Source organism: Cupressus sempervirens, chromosome 11 (genome assembly GCF_028749045.1).
Source record: "Cupressus sempervirens isolate cs-2001-9-10 chromosome 11, ASM2874904v1, whole genome shotgun sequence".
In the NCBI taxonomy this organism is placed as follows: Eukaryota; Viridiplantae; Streptophyta; class Pinopsida; order Cupressales; family Cupressaceae; genus Cupressus; species Cupressus sempervirens.
This window is the reverse complement of record NC_143128.1, coordinates 807,429,423-807,451,944: the sequence shown is the minus strand read 5'-3', so window position 1 is coordinate 807,451,944 and position 22,522 is coordinate 807,429,423. Positions and strand designations below refer to the sequence as shown.

General features: G+C 39.8%; 1 protein-coding gene across 3 annotated transcripts in view; it reads right to left on the bottom strand.

The window, feature by feature from the left end:
- The window catches only part of LOC149532015 (Sodium Bile acid symporter family), a 283,483-nt gene that overhangs the window by 40,581 nt on the left and 220,380 nt on the right, over nucleotides 1–22,522 (bottom strand). For 2 of the 3 annotated variants that reach the window (XM_089808827.1, XM_089808828.1), the window contains one exon: nucleotides 19,114–19,243. The exons of the other annotated variant lie outside the window; for it this stretch is intronic. In XM_089808827.1, coding sequence (XP_089664953.1) covers nucleotides 19,114–19,243 — 130 coding nt within the window. The remainder of the gene's footprint in view (nucleotides 1–19,113; nucleotides 19,244–22,522) is intronic. 3 annotated transcript variants of the gene reach the window in all.

The window sequence follows — 22,522 nt, the reverse complement described above, 5'->3', positions numbered from 1 at the left end:
CTATTTATCATAGACTGGCTGCATTACTACATAGTCTCTATGTTAAGGCTCCTTCCATATCTGGCATGTAATAACATCAATTCCATATTTGGCAAGTAACAATGAAACACAAATGGAGCTTAATGTATAAAGCATTTGCACCAATAGCTTAATTCTACACAACAATCTATCATGTCCCCTTTCTAGTCTGACTATCAAAGTCATGAGAGTTGGCCTATTATTGGAGTCTCGTAGGGTAGCAGTGGTGGATAGAGACTCATACTAGATACTTAGTGACCAGAGTTGGTTCTACAGTCAATTTGAGAGCCAGTCGGGTAAGTTCCTTAATTTTGGGGATTTTCCTAAAATTTAGGAGGTTGTGGCAGTGATTAGATTTGAGGCTCCTCAGGACCAGTATACGGTTTCAGTTTCAGGGTGACAGGGTATATTCCCCAAGTTCTAGGAGCATCCCTAGTTTTTAGGGATGGGACTGCTAGTTGGCCCACACTGCTAACATCAGTCACAGGCAGGTGACAAGACTCGTTCAATGATTATTTGGTTGGTTTGGCTTTCCAGTTGAATTTGGCTTCCTGGTTGAATAAAAGGAAATTTTAATATTTCTTAAGTTTCCATTTAAATAAATTAAAATAAAGCTATTTATATAGCTAATTGGAGTAATAAGGGGATTTTGGCTTCATTTGGTTAGGCAGGCCTATGCGTTATAGCTCATTGGAAAGGTCTTGAATTGTTATAACTTATTTTCATCATTTGGAGACCTTTGGGCACCTAGAGTTATGTTATTTGAGGAAAGACATGTTTTTCCTATACATAAAGGCCTTTTAATTGAGAAGATGCCATTTTATAATAAAAGGAAAGGCATATTCTCCCTTTAGGGTTCGATTGGCTTTGAGAGGGAGATAAAAGGAGATGTTAGCTCATTCTTTTATTATCTTTTACATCTTCATTCTTGGTATTTGTGAATTTGCTCCGAGGACCAATTTTAGAAGACTGAGATGCAAACCCTAGAGCTTGGCTATTGCGGCGCAAACCTCAATAGATGGTTTCAGCAGCATTCTACAGTATTGTTTCAATAGTTGACAAAGATTGTTAAGTTCAGCGATTGGGGTGCTTGTGCATTGCACGTTGAGAGTCTTGTTTGGCACATTGGGATCTTCTTGCTGTCTTGGTGTGACTATAGTGGCCGTACAGCTGCCTTTCAACTGGTACGTGATTTGTTGGTTGACTTACGTCAGTCATCTCTACCCTTTTGGTGTGTGGCTGGTCCTTTCTTGCAACTGGGGTCTTCATTGCTTGTTTGTAAACACCTTTGTCGGCATACTGATTATATATCTTGCCTGGTATGATTTGTAGCTATTCTGGTTGACTGGATATTATATTATTTGTTGTTATTATTTATTATTTTACTTATATCTGAAAAATACAAAAAAAAAGAAACAATCTTTCTGTAACTTTTGTCTAACTCTCTAAGACCACAAGGAAAGCATAGGAAAATCTATTATTTTAATTAAAATTTATAGAAGTTCAGTGAAATGATCCTTTTGGGATCTTTCAATGGTATCAGAGCTTGAATCCGGCTATCCTGTAGGGGTTCAGTGAAATTATCACAACAGGTTATAGAAAAGGGTTTGATAATTCATTTTAGCATTTGGCATCTACTTTTATCTATCTTCTATGCATCTTGGTGGAGAAATACACAAGTTTTATGAGTCGAGGAGAAACTGGTGGTGAACTAAGGCCGTTGGAGACATAGAGACAGCGGCTATGGGTAAGGCACAAGAAACTGTTGGTGATGGTATTCCTATAGAGGTAGAGGAAAGAGAGTTCATGAGAACTCTGATTGTTTCGAAGCCCAAGATAGTCCAGACATAGGACAGATTACAAAATACCCTGGAGCAGATGGAATTGGATAGGCATGGAGGTAGATAGGAAAGGTAGGGAAGGAATAAGTCAATTTTTGTTGCAGGAAGCTAGCGTAGTCATTGATCCCATGTCTAAGCAGAGAGCTCCCTTCATTCCCATAGGCAAGAACGTCCACACATTCCTGCTCTGGAAAAACCATTATTTCCTTAGTTTGGGCAAGTTGAGCAGCCGGCACAGGTGGAGCCACCTGAGGTTGGATTCCAAGATTCAGTCATGGCAGCTATAGCTGAGTGGAGAGCCCCACCCTGAGAGGTTAGGGATGTTTTTCCTTTTCCACAATATTGTGCACAATGTATGAATAACATCAGGTTCAGAGGGGATAGGGGCTATAGACTAGAGCAGAACAACGACCTCAATAGAACCACTGGGAAGATCACACTAGCTTCCTATGATGGCACGGGTGATACGAGTGCATGAGCTTGGGTGCACAAGCTGGATATCTATTTATCGTTGAGATCTATGCCTGAGAGAGAGGCTATACAGTTTGCAGTTTTGCATTTAGATGGGGTTGCCTATGATTGGTCACCTAGGATCATGCCATGGTTCACTCTTATGCTGAATTCACTGAGCGACTCATTGGTAGGTTTGATAGTAAAGACACAGAGCTTTACTACCGGGAGTTGGCACATATTAGGCAAACAAGGAAAGTGGAGTCTTTTGTGAATGAGTTCCAACGTATTGTAGTCATGGTTCCGAACATGTCTCATAGTTGTTGTGTGATGATGTTCATAGAGGGTCACAGGAGGTCGTTGATGTTACATTTAGACTACACATCTTTCCTATTCCTTATCAAGGAGATAAGAAACCTTTTAGGGATTCTCGGCCTCCTCAGAAGGCCAACACTTCCTAGGGCAGAGGGGGACCACCTTCTAGACCACCCAAGATGGACCAGGAGACAAGGAATGAGCTAAGGAGGAAGAAACTATGCTTCTCTTGTAAGAAGCCATGGGAGATTGGACATCGTTGCCTTGGTAAAGGAAAGGTTCATTTGATAAAGGTGACATCTGAGATAGGTGATGAGGGGATACCTGATACTAATACTAAGGATAGTTCGAAGGTTGAGCAGGAACACCCACAATTAGAGGTAGACATTCTAGAATGTTTGGTGTTAGCTAAAGTGACTATGGCTACTCTCTCTAGTTATCCCAGATTTCATGCCTTTCGTTTGAAAGGTACATTGAGAGGCCAACGAGTTATGAGCTCCGTAGACACAGATGCTACACACAACTTTATTGACTAGAAGCTAGTTGATAGGCATGGGTTCTAGTTCGAGGAGTTTGTTGGTTTTGGAGTGAAAGTTGTAGATGGTGTCGTTTTGAGTTGTACTCGGAGGATTCCTCAGCTTAGCATCCAGGGACTATAACAGATTATTTTTATGTGCTACCGCTTGAGGATTATGATGTAGTTTTGGGCATGCAGTGGTTACAAGGTATTGGGTGATACATCATTGACCACCACCGCATGCAGATAGAGTTTCTTTTTGGAAGGAAGAAGACTATCTTGAGGGCAGCTTCAGATGATGGGATAGACATGGAGGATGGGGCTAAGCCCGTGATTACTACCCCATATCTTCATCCTAGAGCATACAAGGATGAGATTGAGAGGACCATCCATGAGTTACTAGATATGGGATTCATTCACCCTAGCTCTAGCCCTTTTGCTTCTTCTGTGGTGCTTGTTAAGAAGGATGGGACTTTGTGGATGTGTATTGATTACAAAGCCTTGAACAAAAAGACAATCAAGAATAGACACCTCATTCCATGCATTGATGAGTTGTTAGATGAGCTACATAGAGCTATCTACTTCTCGAAGATTGATCTCCGTTTAGGCTATCATTAGATTTGTGTACGGGATGAGGACATGCACAAGATTGCTTTCTATTGTCACTATGGGCACTATGAGTTTTTGGTGATGCCTTTTGGCCTCACTAATGTACTTGCCTCCTTCCAGTCCTGTATGAACCACATCTTCAACAAGCAGTTGAGGAAATCGGTTTTGGTATTTTTTGATGACATATTGATTTATAGCCGAACATTGGAGGATCATCTCAGACATAATGAGGAGGTGCTTAGCATCATGGAGAGCCAATCACTATTTGCTAAGTTGTCCAAATGTGAATTTGGACTCAGAGAGATTTTATACTTGGGTCACGTGATCAGTGCGAAGGGAGTGAAAATGCGTGAGGAGAAGATTTTGATGATTCACGATTGGCACTCTCCCAAGAAAATTATTCAGTTGCGTGGGTTCCTTGGTTTATGTGCCTATTATAGGAGGTTCGTAAGGGGATTCCCTTAGTTAGCAGCACCTTTAATAGATCTCATGAAGAAGGGAGCCTTCAGATGGAAAGAGCTGGCACAAGGAGTCTTTGAGAGATTTAAGGAGGTTATATGCACTTGTCCAGTTTTGGCACTTCCTGATTTCTCGCAGCCATTTGTACTTGAGTGTGATGCTTCAGGTGAAGGCATATGAGCAGTGTTGATGTAGAGCAGACACCCCATTACCTACAAGAGTAGGAAGCTATGGGATAATGACAGATTGTATTCCACATATGACAAGAAAATGTTGGCTATCATGCATAGCCAAATTTAGACAGTATCTTGTTGGCAGCAAATTTGTAGTGAGGACGGACCATAATAGTCTAAATATTTCCTTGATCAGACAGAGCTTAATGATAGGCAACAAAAGTGGGTTAGCAAGGTGCAGGTGTATGATTTAACATAGAGTTCATCAAGGGGAAGAACAATACTATTATTGATGCACTTTCCAGGAAGCCATCACTTGCTGCCCTATGTTCATTGAGCGAGAGTTCGGCAAATTGGAAGGCTCAACTTTTAGTTGAGTATTCCAAAAATCAGAATGCTTGTGAGATCATGGATGGGTTGACACCAGATGATGGATATAGTGTAGTGGATGATGTCATCTACTACAAGGGCAGGGTCTACCTTGTTCCTGAATCACATTTTGCATTCTTACCATGATACTCCTACTATAGGACATTCGGGTTATGATAAGACCTATAAGGAGGTACAGGAGAGATTCTCTTGGAAGGGTCTCAAGGATGATGTCTTATGCCATGTTCGTGAATGCATGACTTGTCAGCAGAACAAGTCAGAGCATACTTTTCTGACTAGATTGTTGAAACCTCTGCCTATACCGGAGCAGAAGTGAACATGGGTATCTATGGACTTCATTACAGGTCTTCCTCAAGTTCAAGGGAAGGACTATATTTATGTTGTGGTGGACAGGTTGACTAAGTATGCTCACTTATTTCCTATTGCAGCGGACTTCACAGCTTCACAGGTAGCCGAGTTGTTTTTTAAAGAGATATTTAGACTCTATGGTCTCCCCAAGACCATAGTGAGTGACAGGGACAGCAGGTTCATGAGTTCCTTCTGGCAGGAACTTTTCAGACTAGCAAGCACAGAGTTGACCCCCAGCACTAGCTACCATCCTTAGACAGATGGACAAATCGAAGTAGTTAATAAGTGGGTGGAGGGGTATTTGTGCAACAATGTGTTAGGGCAGCAAAAGCCATGGGTGCATTGGCTATATTTGGGCGAATATTGTTATAATACTATGCACCACATGTCTATTGACACGACTCCCTCCAGAGCTCTTTATGGCTACAAGGCATTATCTTTTGTTGATTTGGCTTTCAGTGAAAACAGAGTTCCCTTGGCACAGGATTGGTTGCAGGAGAACCAAGATTTCGTGAGATCTCTCAGGGAGAACTTGCAACATGCTCAGAATCAGCAGAAGATGTATGCTGATCGGCACAAGACAGAGAGGGCATTTGAGGTGGGTGACATGATTTTCCTTCGTCTATAGCCTTATAGACAGAGCACCCTTAAATGGAGAGGAGTTGAAAAGCTCAAGCCTCATTTTTATGGAGCTTACAGAGTACTTAGGCGAATTGGAGAGGTGGCCTATGAGATTGAGTTACCACCAGATAGTAGGGTTCATAATGTGTTCCACCTGTCATGCCTGAAGAAGGCACTAAGGTAGCATATTACAACATTACATGATTTACCTCCTTTGGATGAAGAGGGTAAATTGACTTTAGTCCCTAAGGAGATTCTGGAGGTCAAGGAGAGAAGATTAAGTAAGGTGATTTGGGAGTACTTGGTGAGCTGAAGAGGTCTACCCATAGAGGATGCCACCTAGGAGGGTGAGTCCATTTTGCAGCATCTAGCGTTGCAGTTGCTTGTAGGCAAGCATCTCCGAGAGGGGAGGATAGTCATGTCCCCTCTCTAGTTTGACTAGTAGAGTCATGAGAGTTGGCCTATTATTGGAGTCTCGTAGGCTAGCTGTGGTGGATAGAGACTCATACTGGATACCAGAGTTGGTTCTATAGTCAGTTTGAGAGCCAATCGAGGTAGTTCCTTAATTTTAGGGATTTTCCTAAAATTTAGGAGGTTGTGGCAGTGATCAAATTTGAGGCTCCTCGGGACCAGTATACAGTTTCAGTTTATGGTGACAGGGTATATTCCATTGTTTCTAGGAGCATTCCTAGTTTTTAGGTATGAGACTACTAGTTGGCCCACACTGCCGGCATCAGTCACAAGTAGCTGATAGGACACATTCACTGACAATTTGGTTGGTTTGGCTTTCCATTCGAATTTGGCTTTCCAGTTGAATAAAAGGATATTTCCTAAGTTTGCATTTAAATAAATTAAGATAAAATATAGCTAATTGGTGTAATAGGGGGATTTTGGCTTCATCTGGTCAAGCAGGCCTATGTGTTATAGCTCGTTGGAAAGGTCTTGAATTATTATAACTTATTTTCATCATTCAGAGACCTTCTAGCACCTAGAGTTATGTTATTGGAGGAAAGGGCTGTTTTTCCTATACATAAAGGCCTTTTAATTGAGAAGATGTCATTTTATAATAAAGGGAAGGGCATATTCTCCCTTTAGGGTTCGATTGGCTTTGAGAGGGAGATAAAAGGAGATGTTGGCTCATTCTTTCATTATCTTTTACATCTTCATTCTTGGTATTTGTGAATTTGCTTTGAGGAGTGATTCTAGAGGACTAGGATGCAAACCCTAGAGCCTAGTGTAATGTTTTCCATCTTTTAGACCCTCAATGGAGTTCTTAGCTTTTCATTCTCCGAAGGCTAAGTGGAGAAATAAGGAGAAATAAATTAAATTAAAGTCAATAAATAAATAAACATAAAGGTGACTTTATATTTAATTAATTTAATTTTCTAGAAGCACAACTAATTATTGTATTGGAAAGGGGGAAGCTTCTAGAGAGTGCAATTAAATAATATTTTATTTCCTTCTAGAAGGGTGAAGGAAAAGAATAAATAGAGGCGAGAGCTTCATTGTTAGGCATCCAATTATTGTCAACTGCATTTGATATAAACTTGGGAGAAGAAACTAAGGGATTTTTTATTTCGGTTAGCCATTGGAGAGCGTCAATTCTTCAGTGTTGCAACCATTTGAGGTGATGAAATATCCACTAAATTTGGCATTCTGGAGTTCTATTTGTGCTTAAATTGGAGAATACATTTATTGTTGGCTGCTACAGTGCCGTGAATAGTATCGTGAACAGTACCCACGCTACAGTACTTGGCTTGATCATGATTGCAATTTCATCTCCTTCATTGGGCTATTTGTATATTAAGTTCTACAATCAATTTGCATCATTTAAATTGGTCATTTAGCATTGTAAAGGTGGCTGTCATAAGTAGTTGTAGATGCACATTTTATATCAGACTTATTTCTACTCAGTTTTTTTTGGGGGTTGCAAAGCCAAGAGCCTTGGAATATTATGTTAAGCATTGAATTAGAAAATATCTCACTAAATGAGTGATAAGTTGCAGGTCTATATATTTGATGTAATGTGCATATTTATATCTTCCATGATTGACATAATAGTATGCATGCCAATTGTTTGACAAAATACCAATTGACTGTAAGTGCACATTTTTCATTTAGAATTCATCTATATGCATTTGAAAAGCCAAAAGAGAATTGCATATGCATTTAGTTCTTTTCTTAGATATAGTAATAATCAATTACAGGCTTTTAGATTCCCTTTGATATCATTTCAAGCAAGCATAATCAGTCTAAAACTCAGAAACAACAAGCATAGAGATCGCGTTGGAAGTGTTTGACAATTTTCCTTGACCTACAAATCAACAAGTTGAAGTTCGAATTGATAAGGGATATTATAGTGGTATCAGAGCTTGCTTGCAAAGTGTTTGACAAAATGTCAAACAACTGAATTAGAGAAGAATTTGGTGTTTCACGAAGTTATAACCGGTTATAACTTCGTGAAACACCAAACTCTTCTCCGGTTATAACTTCATGAAACACCAAATTCTTCTCTAATTCAATTGTTTGACATTTCGTCAAACACTTTGCAAGCAAGCTCTGATACCAATATAATATCCCTTGCCCAAATTGACTGATTTTAGCTCAAGGAATATTGTCAAACACTTGTATGTTATCTTTTTCTTTTCTAATTTTTTTGTGTTTCAGATTGTTTGATATAGTTTGAATGATGCTACGAAATTTAGAATGTTTGCAAATGATATTACAATACCTCTTACAATGAACTAATATGCAAGTGCAGTTTTTTTGGTATTTTCAATACATATACATGGAAATTAGATATGGAATGCATACCTACAACCAACTGACATTTTGACAAACAATTGGCATATAACTATTATGCTGATCATATATGCTATCAGATGGACATTTCATCAAAAAAATCATATGCAACATATATCTCCTTTATTGAGTTCATTCCCATGTACAATGTTGCTATGAATTTGCCAAGACAAATGGGCTTACAATAATGACTACAACAAGGCCAAATCTGATTCTCAATTAACGCTTACAACAACAAAATTATATGTGTAAGATTACACTACTAACTACTAATAGTTGCAAGAGGAACCTGATAACAGTGATGCCCATGGATGGAGATGAAAATTGCAATTGGAATCAAGCATAAATACTATAGTGCAGCACTGTTCATGCGTACTGTAGCAGCAACGAAAAAAAATGACTACTAATGGCTGCCAAAGATAAATCTTCAGGTCTACACTTGATAGTCCTTCAATATTCTTCAAACCCATCAGTTATTCCTCAACTTTAAGCACAGATAGAACTCCATAATGAAGCTCTCTCGAATGCCAAATTTTGTGGATACTTCACTCCTTCAAATGGTTATAACACTGAAGAATCGACGCTCTCCAATGGCTAACTGAAATCAGAAACCCTTAGTTTCTTCTCCCAAGTTCATATCAAATGCAATTGACAATAATCAGATGCCTAACAATAAAGCTCTCCCCTTTATTTACTCTTTTCCTTTACCCTTCTAGAAGGAAATAAAATATTATTTAATTGCACTCTCTAGAAGTTTCTCCCTTTCCAATACAATAATTAGTTGTGCTTCTAGAAAATGCACTCTCTAGAAGCTTCCCGCTTTCGAATACAATAATTAGTTGTGCTTCTAGAAAATTAAATTAATTAAATATAAAGTCACCTTTAGATTTATTTATTTATTGACTTTAATTTAATTGATTTCTCCTTATTTCTCCACTTAGCCTTCGGAGAACAAAAAGCTAAGAACTCCATTGAGGGTCTAAAAGACATGACATTACAATCCGCCTTCCTTGAAATTGCTTGTCAAACAATCCAGCAACACAATGAACTCTAACCTCCACCTGGATCCCAAATGAAGTAGAATGTAACACCCCTGTTAACATTGTACCAACTGCATACCACTAACATCATCAAGACCAACAACATAACTTGCAGTATAGCATTCAAAACCTATGCTAATGATGTAGGAGTTAGAATATCACCAGAAAAAAACCCCACAAGAAATATCTTCATCTTGGTCCCCAACCATATAATATATACTAGACTAGAATCTTGATCAACAGTCCCTTGAAGAGATGTAACTACAGGAGAACCATTTGCACTCATGCCAACTATATCAACAATAGGTGTAGCCACCTCAAAATTTGTGGACACAGGAACATTACCAATTGTCGCAACACAAAACTGAATCTTTATAGATGGTGAAAATTGAGCCCAACTCCACTTAGGTGAGTGATCAACATCAATCTCAAACAACAGATTGTCATAAGAGAATGTTGTATCCATGTCGAACATAGGATTGTCCATGAAGTGAACATCAACACTTTGTTGATTGATAGTATAACATGACTTTGTTACTATATCACTCACCTCATCAACAATAGCAAGTGTACTATCATTAGAGCACACATTTACAACCGCATGCATACTGCTAAATTCCTCGTTGGATGGCTCAACCGACACAGAAGCAGTTGTTGATATGATAGTATCTTCGCATGCTCCTTCCACTATCGTTACATCACCATCAAATGCATGATCTGGGAAAGTCATGCCAACAACTACATCATCTGACTTAACCTGACATGAATTCTCAAGACATTCCACCTTAATTGTGCCCAACTCATGCAGTGTCTCATAAGAAATGTCCCGCAAATCTGGAGCCACAATTGTATCATTAGATTTCAATCTTCGGAAAAACGATATCATGCTCTACTCAAATGTTAGATTCGAAATCAGTTGGGTCATCCGTTTGTGATTTTGATTCATCTCATTCTCTAGCACATCCAACTTTTCACAATACCTTGTATCTCAGAATCTTCATCCCTTGGTAGAGAAGTACGCCCTCTGTGGGTATGACGAATAACAAACCTTCTGTCACCATCCATTATGCTGAAAACCAAATCCTCCACCTGTGGATCAAAAGAAAAGTGACAAGCACTCCTCAAAGTGTAATGCTGATAAAAACTCCCAACCTCATTATCATCAAATTGGGAATCAGAAGATGGCTCCACTCTCTGACTCCGAACTATTGGTCACGCAGGATCTTGGGCAACCCTCTTAGCAAACCCAACTACCAAATCCCTATTGGGAAGCATTGTAGCCAAGGTCTCTACAATCTTCCTCACCAATCGTCGTATAGCACCAGAGCACCGAACGAGAGTACCCTCAAATATATTGTATGAAACCTCCCACAAATCCGAGCTATCAAGAAAATACTCCATGAATGACTTAGTACAGTAGAAATTATATGTGGAAGCATCAATCTGCTCCCTCGCAATCCACAGTTGATCCCTCTAAAAATTTGACAATGCCAATTGTCCAATGCTACCAGCTATATGAAAAGAAGAAATAGATTCACTTTCAATAGAAGGAAGCAAATCAACATGAGAGCTTGTCTCCACTGATGCTCTCAACTCCTTTGTATATACTACACTCATATCCTGGAAGAACGTGTTCGCCACATCATCACATCCCTCATCCTCAATCGTAGAAGAAAACTCACCACCAACCACAATATGTAACTGAACAGGGTCTAGGGCTGGTGTTGACTATACCCGTTCTAACTCCACAATAACCTCATCCAACTGTGACTGTGACTCCAGAAGAGCCAACTAAGTATACAAAAGAGAGTCCACAGTCACCTCAAGCTCTTAGGTGAGCTCAGCTACCTCCTCTTTCCCTAATAACGTCTCATAGCAGGTGCTACCCCACTCCAAAAAGTAATCCCTATCAGCAACTAACTGAGAGTAACTATGTTTCAAGATCCTTACAACCTCTCAAAGCGCATGAACCTCTTCTAGAGAATGTTGTAGGTAAATATTGTGCAGCCGACAGGATGTATGTCGTCGGTAAATTGTGTAGCCGATGGGTCCCTCTGGGAAGGTTCTTGTTATATAGCCGACGGGTCCCTTTGGGAAGGTTCTTTTTATGTAGCCGACGGGGCCCTTTGGTAATTGTCATGTAGCCAACGGACCCCTTTGGGAAGATTCTTCGGAAAATATATATACACCCTCTTGAGTCATTGTATTCATCATCATAAGCATAATATAATGTCTTTGGCATGTGCGAATAATACAAGGAGTTCTGCTATTCTTATCTATTGCCTGTATGCATTAATTTCCTTACCTCAGTATGGTAAACATTTGGCGTCGTTGCCCGATGGACTGGTACGTAGGTAGACAGATGAAGACTAATGCTGAATCAGCTGAACAAGAATAAGAATAAGCAGAAGGAAAAGGACGAAATACGCACTGTGCAGGAAAACTTAATTTTGGCAGAGCAGGTCAAACGCAGACGACGGTTTCAACAAATTACTGACAGATACCATAGCACGAAAGAATTGTTGGAGACTCGACAGTGGGTGGAATTGGTGGAAGAAGCAAGGGAGGAGTTTTTGAACCTGAATATGCCAAGGGAAGAAAATCTAGATGGAAGGGGATTGACTTGAATGGTTCGGAGTGCTAAGGGAGCACAACCGTGGAGCGAACTCTTTGTCAGAGATACACTTTCGGAACGAATAGCTTTGGTTGATGAAAACCTTTCTTCACCAAATAGCATGTCTCTTGGAAATAGCATGGTTGTACAGAACAGTGTGGGAGTGGGAGTGCAGAATAGCGCAGGAGTATAGAACAACACGGGGGTACAAAACAATGCAGGTACACAACAAACCCCCCAACCTCGAATAGTAATGGCTGGCCCAAAAGAAAAGTTGTCAAAATTCAATGGTGATGGAGCAGCCAATCCGATCCGACATTGTAAAACATGCGAAATGATTTGGAGGGTGAATAGCATAACAAGTACAAAAGAATGGGTCTGACAGTTTTCGGCAACCCTACGGGGTGTCGCAATTGATTGGTTTGCTGACACAAATCCTTAGAAATTAACCACTTGGGACAACCTTAAGGAGTTTACTGCTGAATTTCAATTGTTGCACGACGACAACGAAATCGTAACAGAGATATACAATACAAAACAAGGAAAAAATGAAACAGTCCGAGTCTATGCCAAGAAATTAAAAGATTTGATAAACAAAATGAAAAATAAGCCGGTTGACGGATCGCAAAAAAGATGGTTCATTGAAGGCCTACACCCAAAGTTGTGGAAGAGGATGAAGATTGTGCCGCCATCTTCATACACTAAAGCATACAATTGAGTAATGAACGTAAAAAGTGAGCAGAAGACGAAAAGGAAGAAGAGTAGCTCGTCTAATTCAGATGACAACGAATCTTTAGAAGAGGAGAACAGCGATGACGAAAAGGAAAGCAAGAAGGTTTGTGCCCTCCAAAAGGATATGATTCAGATGATGAAAGAATTCAAGAACATGCAGAAGGAGACCAAGGGAAATGAGCTATGGTGCATTGAGTGCAAGAAAAAAGGCCATACGAAGGGATCCTGTCCGAAGGACCAATTTTGCAAGATTTGCCAGATCATGGGACATTCCACAAAGGAATACCCTTTTAATCTGAAAACAAGAGGACCTTAGCAAGTGTTCCTCACACAGGTAGCTTCCATGTTAGGAGGGAACGGAAACACAAACATTGATGGTGCCACTTCGGGTGGGTACAGAAATAATAGCAGAGGGCAAAACAACAACAGCAATGCAAACAATAACAATAACAATGCAAGCCGAAGTCGAATTCAGTACGATGCAAACGGCCGACCGATGGTTTAATGCCAAGCATGTAATTTGTGGGGCCACTTTGCTTGAGACTGTACAACGACCAACACACCGAAATTATTATGCGGATGGTGCAGACCCGACAATAATGAAGATGCCAAGCGCCCAAAATCCTAAGTAAATTTGATCACCATCAGGACAGATGAAGAGGAGGTTCTGGCAATCACTTGGAAGCAAGCAAAACTGTACCTCGATCCGATGGAAGAAAAGAAGAGACTAGAGGAAGCACGGGCAAAAATCCAGAAAGCAACATAGGCGGAGAAAAAACATCTGAAGGACACTACTGGTACCTCAGCAAGGAACTGTGCAGAACAAAACATAGTACGACAGATATTACAAACTAAAGTACCTGTCAAAGTAAGTGACCTGCTGCTCTCAATGCCTCAACTGTGATTAGAACTCACAAACATCGCTCCAACTACTAAACTACTAGGAGAACACGGAAGGGAGCAAGAAAGTGGAGCAAGTACAGTGGACAAAAGGGAGAAAGAAATGGCGCAAGTGCAGAGGATCCAATGCTACTAGCCCTCGCATCTGGATGGCATCTGGCAGTTGTTGAGATGGGAATTCTGGGAATTGTTCTAACAGACACGATTGTGGACGGAGGGTCCGATGTGAATGTGTTACCAGAGGATACCTCAAAGAGGTTGGGACAGCCGACGTTGTGGCCACCTACGTTCCAATTATTAACAGCGGACCAACACGGGATCAAACCGTTGGGAGTCCTCACGGCACAACCGGTGACGATTGGAACACAACCATTTCTGCTTCACTTCGTCGTGATTCCGCTGAAGAGGAGAGGGTATGATGCTATTTTGAGCCGTGGATGGCTAGTGCAAGCAAGGGTTAAGCACGATTGGAAGAAGAATACTCTATCAATAGAGCGCGGAGGCAAAAGATTCATAATTGACCTGCACACACAAATGGTAGGTGAGGAGGCAGCATCGTCAGACTTAGAAGGTGAAAGCAAGAATGATGACAAGGGGAAGAAGAGAATGGAACCTGATAAAGAGGGAGTATTGAGACTAGAAGGAGGGTCGAGTGAGGACGATCTAGACTCGTTGAATGGCCTTTTTCATTGGCAAATGGACGATTACGAGCTCTTTCCGAGCTGTAATATGTTAAGGGTCGACGAAGGTAAGAAAGAAGGAAATGAATGTCCGAAAGAATATAGAGAAGTGGAAGAAGGAAAGATTCCATTGTACGACCGCGCAAAAAGAAAGTGTTACGTCGAACCACAGATATAGCATAAAAGTGCCAACAGCAAGGAAGACACATCATATGGTCTGCACAAGAAACAAAGAAGAAGGGTTTAATAGAAGCTGTAGCAGTATGGAGTGAAGGTTCTAAAATCAAGAATACAGTTATTGACAGCAAGGAGTGGCAGCCGACGAAATTCATGGTACCAAGTGTCGAGAACAAAGTGGGCGATATGGAAAACCTGAAAGAGAGATTGTGTAGCTTAAATAAACTTCGACGATCGCAAGCACAATGGGCCATGGAGGTGACACAACGCAGACGCAAAGCGTGGCATGATAAACACTCGAAACTAAACAAATTCCAACCGGGGTAGATGGTGTTGAAGTATGACGGACGAAACGAAATCAAACCAAGCAAGTTTAAAGTCAAACGGGTTGGACCATATCAGATCCGAGAATCGGGTGATAACGGCGCAATAAAATTATGGATGCTCAACGGGAAGGAAGTAGTCGATGTAGAGAATGGGTTGAAAGTCTACCATGAAAGAAATAATGCACCTCCGTGGATGAACAACTAAGAAAAGAACGACTGTAAATACTGTATATATGTAAATACTGCACAGATGTAAGATAAGTAAAGGTAGATAAAAGACAGATTTACAATTTTGGGAGTGCCACTGCAAAGTAATAAAGTAATAACGTGTGAAGAAGTATTAAAAGTGAAGAAGTATGAAGGAACACAGCCTACCATACGACCATTTAGAAATACGGGAATGAGAACCTAAATACCGTACGGCTATTCAGGAGTAATTCACTGAGATATTAAAGCCTCCGTATGGCTAGAGGAAGGCAAAAGGATATGGCTACGCAACCATACATTCTGAAGAAAAGAACAACAGGATACTATGGACCAACGGCCAGTAGGGAGCAGCGTACGGGAAAAACATTACATAAGTGATGGACCCATATAAAGACAGTACGGATGGAGGTGTATTAAAAGCGTATTAAAGACAGCCGTACGGAGTTAAAAAGCCAAGATTGAATGGTGAGATAGGGAAATTGAAGCGAAAAAGACCATACCACCTCAAGAAAGTCAAAATAACAAAGCTCGGACACCGTACGCAGAAGCTGGCCATCGTACGGAAATTGGAGATAGGAAGGCCACATGAAAGGAAGGCCGTATGGTATATGGCAAGAAAAAGTTTGGAATTGACCGTATGACAAGGTTGTACGACGAAAGTAGGAGGGAACATGAGTCGTACGACGCACAAAACAAGGAAAAGTTATGAAAAATGAATGCCATACGGTGACTATCTAGGAGAGAATACAAAACTGTACGGTATGAGGAGATAGAATTATTTCATAGTAACAAAGAAAACCGTACAGCACATTTGGAAAAGAATTGAAGAAAGGAAAAGGCCATACAATAGTAGAGAAGAAAAACTAGCCATACGGTCACTATAGCAAGAAAACAGGAGACAATTGGAAGTCCGTATGGAGTTAGGTTGTGATATAACAAAAGGGATCAAAGAAGCCGCATTGACAGAGGTACAGTAATAAAGGAGGTCGTAGCAAAGCATTCAAGAGGAAGGAGCCGTGTTCTTCAGGAAACAGGAGTTCTGAAAAAAAAAGACGACAAATCGAAAAAGTACAAAGTGAGAAATGTATGATGCCAAAGGGAAGGGAAAGACATAAAACAGGTAGTAAAACATCAGCAATTGCCAAAGAATGTGGAATCGGAAGAAAATGACAAAAATGGTGTTTTCTGTGGCATTGCCCCCTAGACCCCCAGTCGTTGCAGTTATCAGTTGTGGGAAGTATGACCAGTTGATGAGACCAGAGGAGTAGGTGTTGGACATGAGGCTATTTTGGTGGATGCATATAGAGCTCAGGAGGAGTTGATCATCCAGTTGGAGGTAGTACAGTGACACTTGGCTCAAGGTACCTAGGAGTTGGAAACAAAGAAAGCGGCACGGGTGGCTATCAAGATCAGCTAAGGAGACAGTATTGTGTTAGCAGAGGCTGCAGATGCAACGTGGTTTGGAGACCAGTTTGGTACAGGCATGAGACAAATGTGAAAGTGATGTGATAGAAGCAGATTTATCTTGTTGTAGTTAGTTAATGTACTTTGTTTGTTAATTGTCTCAGATATTTTGTAATTGTCATCTGGAGACTTTTCCTTTTGGGGGGGATGATGTCATAGGTAAATATTGTGTAGCCGAAAGGATGTATGTCGTCAATAGATATTGTGTGGCCGATGGGTCCCTTCGGGAAGGCTCTTGTTATATAGCCGATGGGTCCCTTCAGGAAGGTTCTTTTTATGTAGCTGACGGGCCCTTCAGTAATTGTCATGTAGACGATGGACCCCTTCGAGCAGATTCTTCGGAAAATATTTACACACCCTTTTGGGTCATTGTATTCATCATCATAAGCATAATGTAATGTCTTTGGCATGTGCGAATAATACAAGGAGTTCTGTTGTTCTTATCTATTGCCTGTATGCATTAATTTCCTTACCCTAGTACGGTAAACAGAGAAAGAGTGTACTATCACCATGCTCATCAAACATAGGAGCACCCCAACCAGATGTAGCTAGCATCTAACGGATAGCATCATAATGCTCAAGAGCTAAAGAAATGCTACTATCACTCACCTTCAACTGACAAGTCACATGATGCCTCTATAATCCCTGATTCCCATGCAAGCTCTATGTCTCACTAACTGCATTGAGAGAGGAAACTGACTCAAAACTCTCCACCACAAGATCGCTCATACGGGTGCTATCTTCCTCGCACAATTCTGCATCCGACATAGAACTACCATGTACCTCAACCAACTCCTCATTCGAAGCAATGGAAGCCCTTGCCGTATCAATCTTCTCGCATGTCACAACTTCCACCTCAACAGTAAGATCCTGTAGGCATCAATTCTAGGACTCATCCAAAACCTCCTCGGAGTCGTCGCCCAATAATTGACAAGGGGTGTTATACCCTGTACATCTCATAGCATCATCAAATGAATCATTAGATGTGTCCATACTATCTACATCGACGTCTCCTAACAAAGCTTCAACTGCGGACTCCTAACTCTGCGCACATGACTCAACGCCAGGTTGCGAATCAGTAATACTAAAGCATAAACCCACATCTACTGACTCCGCTGAACACCCACATCACCAACATCACAACTGAGTGACTCTACACGTGCCTCTGTCCCACTTGAGGAAGCAATTGCCTCCTGCATTGTAGCAACACCATGAGATCTCACATACAAATCTCCAATAATAATCCTATCCACGAGAGAACCGAACGTATCAGTGGTAACAATTGCATCAATTGTCTCTGCACTAACTATAACAACAATTCTGCAGATAGGACTAGCAGGTGTTGTACTAAATATAGGTACATCTGCATCAAGGACTCCTGTCGGGGGAAACTCAACCTTCCTTCCCTGCAACCTCAATGTCAGCCTTCTAAAGGCAAAAACCATATACCTCGCTGCTCTTTCAATTGTCTCTGGATCCGACAAGCTCTCCGTCAATCTCTATTGATGAAGCTTAAGTCTCTCCACACTCTCCTACAAAGCATTCATTTTCGTGCTAACTTCATCATTAGTCCACTGACTTCTAGAACTGTCAGTCCTCATATGTGTATCCATGGCTAGAAAATGCTAGAGTGTTGATCACTCCAAATGCAACAACAAATCTGAAAATAATAAAAATTTCCTACCCCACAGGATTGTAGGAAACCGCTCTGGAGATGTTGGCTCATTCTTTCATTATCTTTTACATCTTCATTCTTGGTATTTGCGAATTTGCTCTGAGGTGCGATTCTAAAGGACTAGGATGCAAACCCTAGAGCCTGGCTATTGGGACGCAGACCCCAATAGATGGTTTCAGTAGCATTCTACAGTATTGTTTTAGTAGTTGACAAAGATTGTTAAGTTCAACGTTTGGGGTGCTTGTGCATTGCACCTTGAGGGTCTTGTTTGGCACATTGGGATCTTCTTGCTGCCTTGGTGTGACTATAGCAGCTGTAGGGTTGCTTTTCAGCTGGCACATGATTTGTTGGTTGGCTTATGTCAGCCATCTCTAACCTTTTGGTGCATGGCTGGTCCACTCTTGCAGCTGGTGCCTTCATTCCTTGTTTGTAAACACCTTTGCTAGCATACTGATTACATATCTTGCCTAGTATAATTTGTAGCTATTCTAGTTGACTGAATATTATATTATTTGCTGCTGTTGTTACTTATTGTTTTACTTATATCTGGAAAATACAAAAAAAAAAACGATCTTTTTTGCAACTTTTGTCTAATTCTCTAAGACCACAAGGAAAGCATAGGAAAATCTATTATTTTAATTAAATTTTACAGAAGTTCAGTGAAAGGATCCTTTTGGGATCTTTCACAATCTTTTCAATGATGACAATTAAAAGAATAAAATGAAATGCAAAAGAGTTACTGCTCTGTCACTTACTTGGCTAGCAACAATGATAATAGCACGAGTATTTTCTTTCCTTCCAAATAAACTAGGTTTGTCACCAAATATAAGAGAAAGACTCCTAGTCATGATTGTGTTCCAAGATAAGAAGATAACATGCAAGCCCCTAGACATACAACATAAAAGTCAATGAGATAGAATGTATTATCTATCAAATACTGTCCTTCAAACAAATCTTACGCACTTGATAAGATTATTAGAATTCAGCATCAATATAATGAAATGGAAAGTATGTGAGATACATGGTGTTTTTTTTACATGACAAACAGAAAGAAGCGTTATATTTAGGTAAACTTAAAAGCAACCAGTTAGTAACAAAGAGGGGTTGAAGATGTGGCAATCACTGTTTGCATAGTTTTGTTTTGATGCATGCTAAGGTAAATGGCTAGTAAAAGAGAAGTTTTCACATTCAAAGATGGACTACAAGATGTTACTCCCAAAAATCCCATTTTAAAGTACGGATGCAAATTTTAGCAGTTCAAATAAGCCTACAATTCAATTTACTGAATGAAGAAAGGCCTCTCATCAAGAGAATAACGTTTACTAGTTTTGCCTCAACTCTTGCTCTGGTAAAATGGCTAGCAAGTGAGCAGTTCTCACATTCAAAGATGGATTAAAATATGTTACACCCAAATAATACTACTGAAAAGTACAACTACAAGTTTTCACAGTACAAATAAATGTATTTTTGAATTTCCTCAATGAAAATAGGGCCATTATCTAGGAGAATATTTTTACTAGAGTTAACTTGAGTGACCAATGTTAAGTGGGGTTCAAAGCAATAGACAGTGGAAAACAAGATTCAAAACTAAAATGGCATTTTTGATTGGTTAGCAATGTCTATAGGAGATGTCAATATTCCTGTAACAGTTGCCAAGCTGACATGTGAGTTTTTCTATAGCTGACTTGATGTTTTCATAATCATTTATCTTTATGACCTAATTTTCTCAAGAAAATGAAAAGTGCACTTTTGTGCATACTCAAAGTGGGTTTCAAATATCATAACATAGAAACTAGAATGATTTGCCAAAGCAATTTCTGCAGATAAAACAAAATTCAATAAATAGGACATTTCAAAAGATTCAGCTTACTTGCAGCAGTTCCATCCAATCAGCACGTTCAACCAAATTGATTTGATAAGTGGCCACTGTTAAGTAAGATTAAAAGAAATAGACAGTGGAAAACAAGATTTATAACTATAATAGTACTTCTGATTGGTTAGCAATGTCTATAGGAGTTAACAATATTCCTGCAACAACTGTGAAGCAGACATGTGAGTTTTTCTATGGTTGACTGAATGTTTTCATAATCATTTATCTTAATGACCTAATTTTATCATGAATACTCAAAGTGGGCTTCAAATATCATAACATGGTCAATTCAATACCAATTATGCAAACTAGAATAATTTGCCAAAGAAATTTCTGCAGACAAAACAAAATTCAGTAAATAGGACATTTCAAAAGATTCTTCTTGCAGCAGTATCAAGGCCTCTTTTCAAGGAGGCACATTTTACCTTATTAGATGGAAGATTTAGCTAGAATCAATTCTTGCTGATTTCTAACAATTATTTTTGGCCTCATAAGCATATAGATGTTCACTTAGGTATATAGTTTAGTCTAAAGATCCAAATTCCCAGTAAAAATCTCAGACTCTCTTTGCCTTTGCCATTTCCTTCACATTCCTTGCAAAATATTTTCATTGACTAGTTAAGTGGGTCCACAATATCAATAGGCATTGTGCTTACATTTTCATGGTTGTCTACAAATACAACAAATTGGCTCAATACGCATCACAATTGCATTTCCGTGGTTGTCTACAAATACCAAAAAAATTACTAAGTTGTTGGCAATAATTTAAGACCTCATTTGCTAGTCATGTAGTCTTTATTTTCTTTGACCATGTAAGGAAATAGTTTTGCCTTGTCATCATTATATCATATTTAAAAATCATCATTTGTGGAACATATTGCACGTTCTTATGGACATTGTTGGCCACTGACTTTTCAGCTTCCTATCCTCTCATCATTTATTTGACAAACAACACCAAACATAAATCATAGTCTAGTCCGATCTCCTACTCTCTCAAATAGTTGTCCTTAAAATGAGTTCAAAGTCTCCCACCTACAACATGGTAAAATGAGATAAGATAATTTGAACATTTGACAATTCATACTAATTATTTGAAATATTTTAAGATAGAAATGTGTAGAAAAGAATTTTAATTGACATTTTAGACCGCTTGCTTAATATACATTTTAGTGCAAAGTGAAAAGGGGGAAATTTGGGTTTGAGAGGATTAATGAGGTGGGAATCCTTTGACCAGAGGATTTCCACCAAGCATGATTTCCTTGGAATTACCAAAACTTGTTTCGTTTCAACCTCTCCTTCATAATTTCTCATTCCACTTTCCCTCTTGATGTTGGATTCGGCCTTAGACCAGATTTGAGTGCCTTGGAAGGGTGGTGGAATTTTGAGTTTGGGAGGATGAATGTGGTGGGAATCCTCTAGAGAGAAGATTTCCATGGTGGAAATGCCTTGGTCAGAGGAGATCCACCAAACATGATTGGGCCACTTAGATTCCCAAACCTCACTATCTCACACCCCTCATGCTATTCATTTTCAAGTTGCTATGCCTCAATATGATTTTCGATCAATTTTGAGATGATGAGGAGAAAGGTGAAAATCCTGAGAGAGGATATACACGGTGGGAATCCTCTACTTAGAGGATTTCCACCAAACATGTTTGTCGTAGTTGTCCTTACGAAAATTACCATTTTTCTTTCTCTTCATCATTTTAACATTGCATCAATCAGCTTGCTACCTTAGTAAGGACCTCTCACAACCAAGTTTACATTACATCCCTTTGTCCTAAGGCAAAACCTTGAGAGTTTTCGAGAGAGATGATAGCTGGTGGAAATCTTGGAGTTTGACAATTTCCACTAGGGGAAGTCCTTTGATTAGAGGATTTCCACCACTTTCCAAATTTGCTCACAATCCTTCTCCCATTTCTCAATCGTAAAAACCTTTCTTACTTAGACTAAAACTCTACCCTTCCACTAGGACTTAGGCTATGAATGTATCTCAAAAGGACATCAAAACTCTTAGCACAAACCCCGAAACAATATTACTTCCTATGAGGCCAAAATTGCTCAAACTCACCCTTGGACTTGAAGACTTCAAAATGTTGCCAACTAAAACCACCTAAGACAACTCTTACTTGCTAAAGCTGAAAGAGGGAGTCCCCATTCACAATGGGGTGATGGTGTGAAAACCCCAAATCATGCCTTTTTACATAAGGGAGATTGTTTCTACTTGAGCACAATAATTCCACCATCCACATTCAAGTTAGAGATTAGGAGAGAATTAAGAAATATGGCATTAAG